The 950-nt window shown below is 45.7% G+C and overlaps 1 protein-coding gene across 1 annotated transcript; it reads right to left on the bottom strand.

Annotated features, from left to right (window-relative positions):
- Positions 1-110: 110 nt before the first annotated feature.
- LOC121940402 (calmin-like) lies at positions 111-763 on the bottom strand (the record flags this gene model as incomplete). Its single annotated transcript, XM_042483182.1, has 3 exons — positions 111-363; positions 480-572; positions 680-763. Coding segments are annotated over 3 exons (408 nt in total), but the record flags the coding sequence as incomplete, so codon positions are not given.
- Between the last annotated feature and the right edge of the window lie 187 nt (positions 764-950).

Genomic DNA, 950 nt, shown 5'->3' with positions numbered 1-950 from the left:
TAATTACATTACACACAACTCAAAAACAGCGACATATCGACAACAGAGAAAAACACACTGCACAGTCACACATTAAAAGCGAGTTTGAAAAGGAGATTTAAATAAAGAAGCTCCGTCAGATGTTTCTCAGACTCACTTTGAGGTGCATCTCTGGACCCACTGCAGCAGAGTCTTGATCGCCTTCCCGTGGTACTTCGGTTTTCTGGCAGCCTGTCTGCTTTTGCTTGGCAGAGTGCTGCAGGAGAAGCTGCCAATGTCCTCGTGCGGGGGTGAGAGGTCGCCGGAGGAGGGGCAACTGCTCGATGATAAGGAGGAGAGGCTGGAAGACGAATGCCTGTGGAGGCCTCTGCTCGCCTCCTTTACCTGGAACATCAGAGCGACAGAGAGGAGGGGGATGTGAGGTCAGAGACAAACATGAAGGCGAGCGGTGAAATAAGAAATGAAGCCATCAGAGTGACGGATGATGGGAAAAAACCCGCCTGGAAAAACAGGATCACGCTCCAGATGAGGCTGAGAACAACAGAGGGGATCCCGTCAGCGATCCCAGAGGCGTCGATGCCGAGCAGTTTCACCTGAGGACACGGCAGGGAGGAGACGGCAGCTGAAATCTGGTTTTTCTGGATTCAAATCGGACAAATCAAAGCAATATTTACTTATTGACTTTCTCCAACGCACTCACATGTCTGTCATCCAGGAAAGCCAGGGCCTTGGCGATGTTGTTCAGTCTGAAAATGCGGTGAGGAGACGCCCGAAATCTGTAGAGCTAAAAAAAACAACTGTGTCACAATACATCCGGGTTTTTAACTAAAGAAGAAAATGTCTCCATATGATCCACACATGACTGTCTTTTTGTATTTTTTTCCCTTTTATCCTTAAATCATTATTTAATTATTATTATTATTCACATTAATTTATTTTTGTTATGATTATTATCATATAATTGACCCTGC

Source organism: Plectropomus leopardus, unplaced genomic scaffold (assembly GCF_008729295.1).
Source record: "Plectropomus leopardus isolate mb unplaced genomic scaffold, YSFRI_Pleo_2.0 unplaced_scaffold85998, whole genome shotgun sequence".
Lineage (NCBI taxonomy): Eukaryota > Metazoa > Chordata > Actinopteri > Perciformes > Serranidae > Plectropomus > Plectropomus leopardus.
Note: the sequence above shows the minus strand (reverse complement) of the source record. Positions and strands in the feature narration are given on the sequence as shown.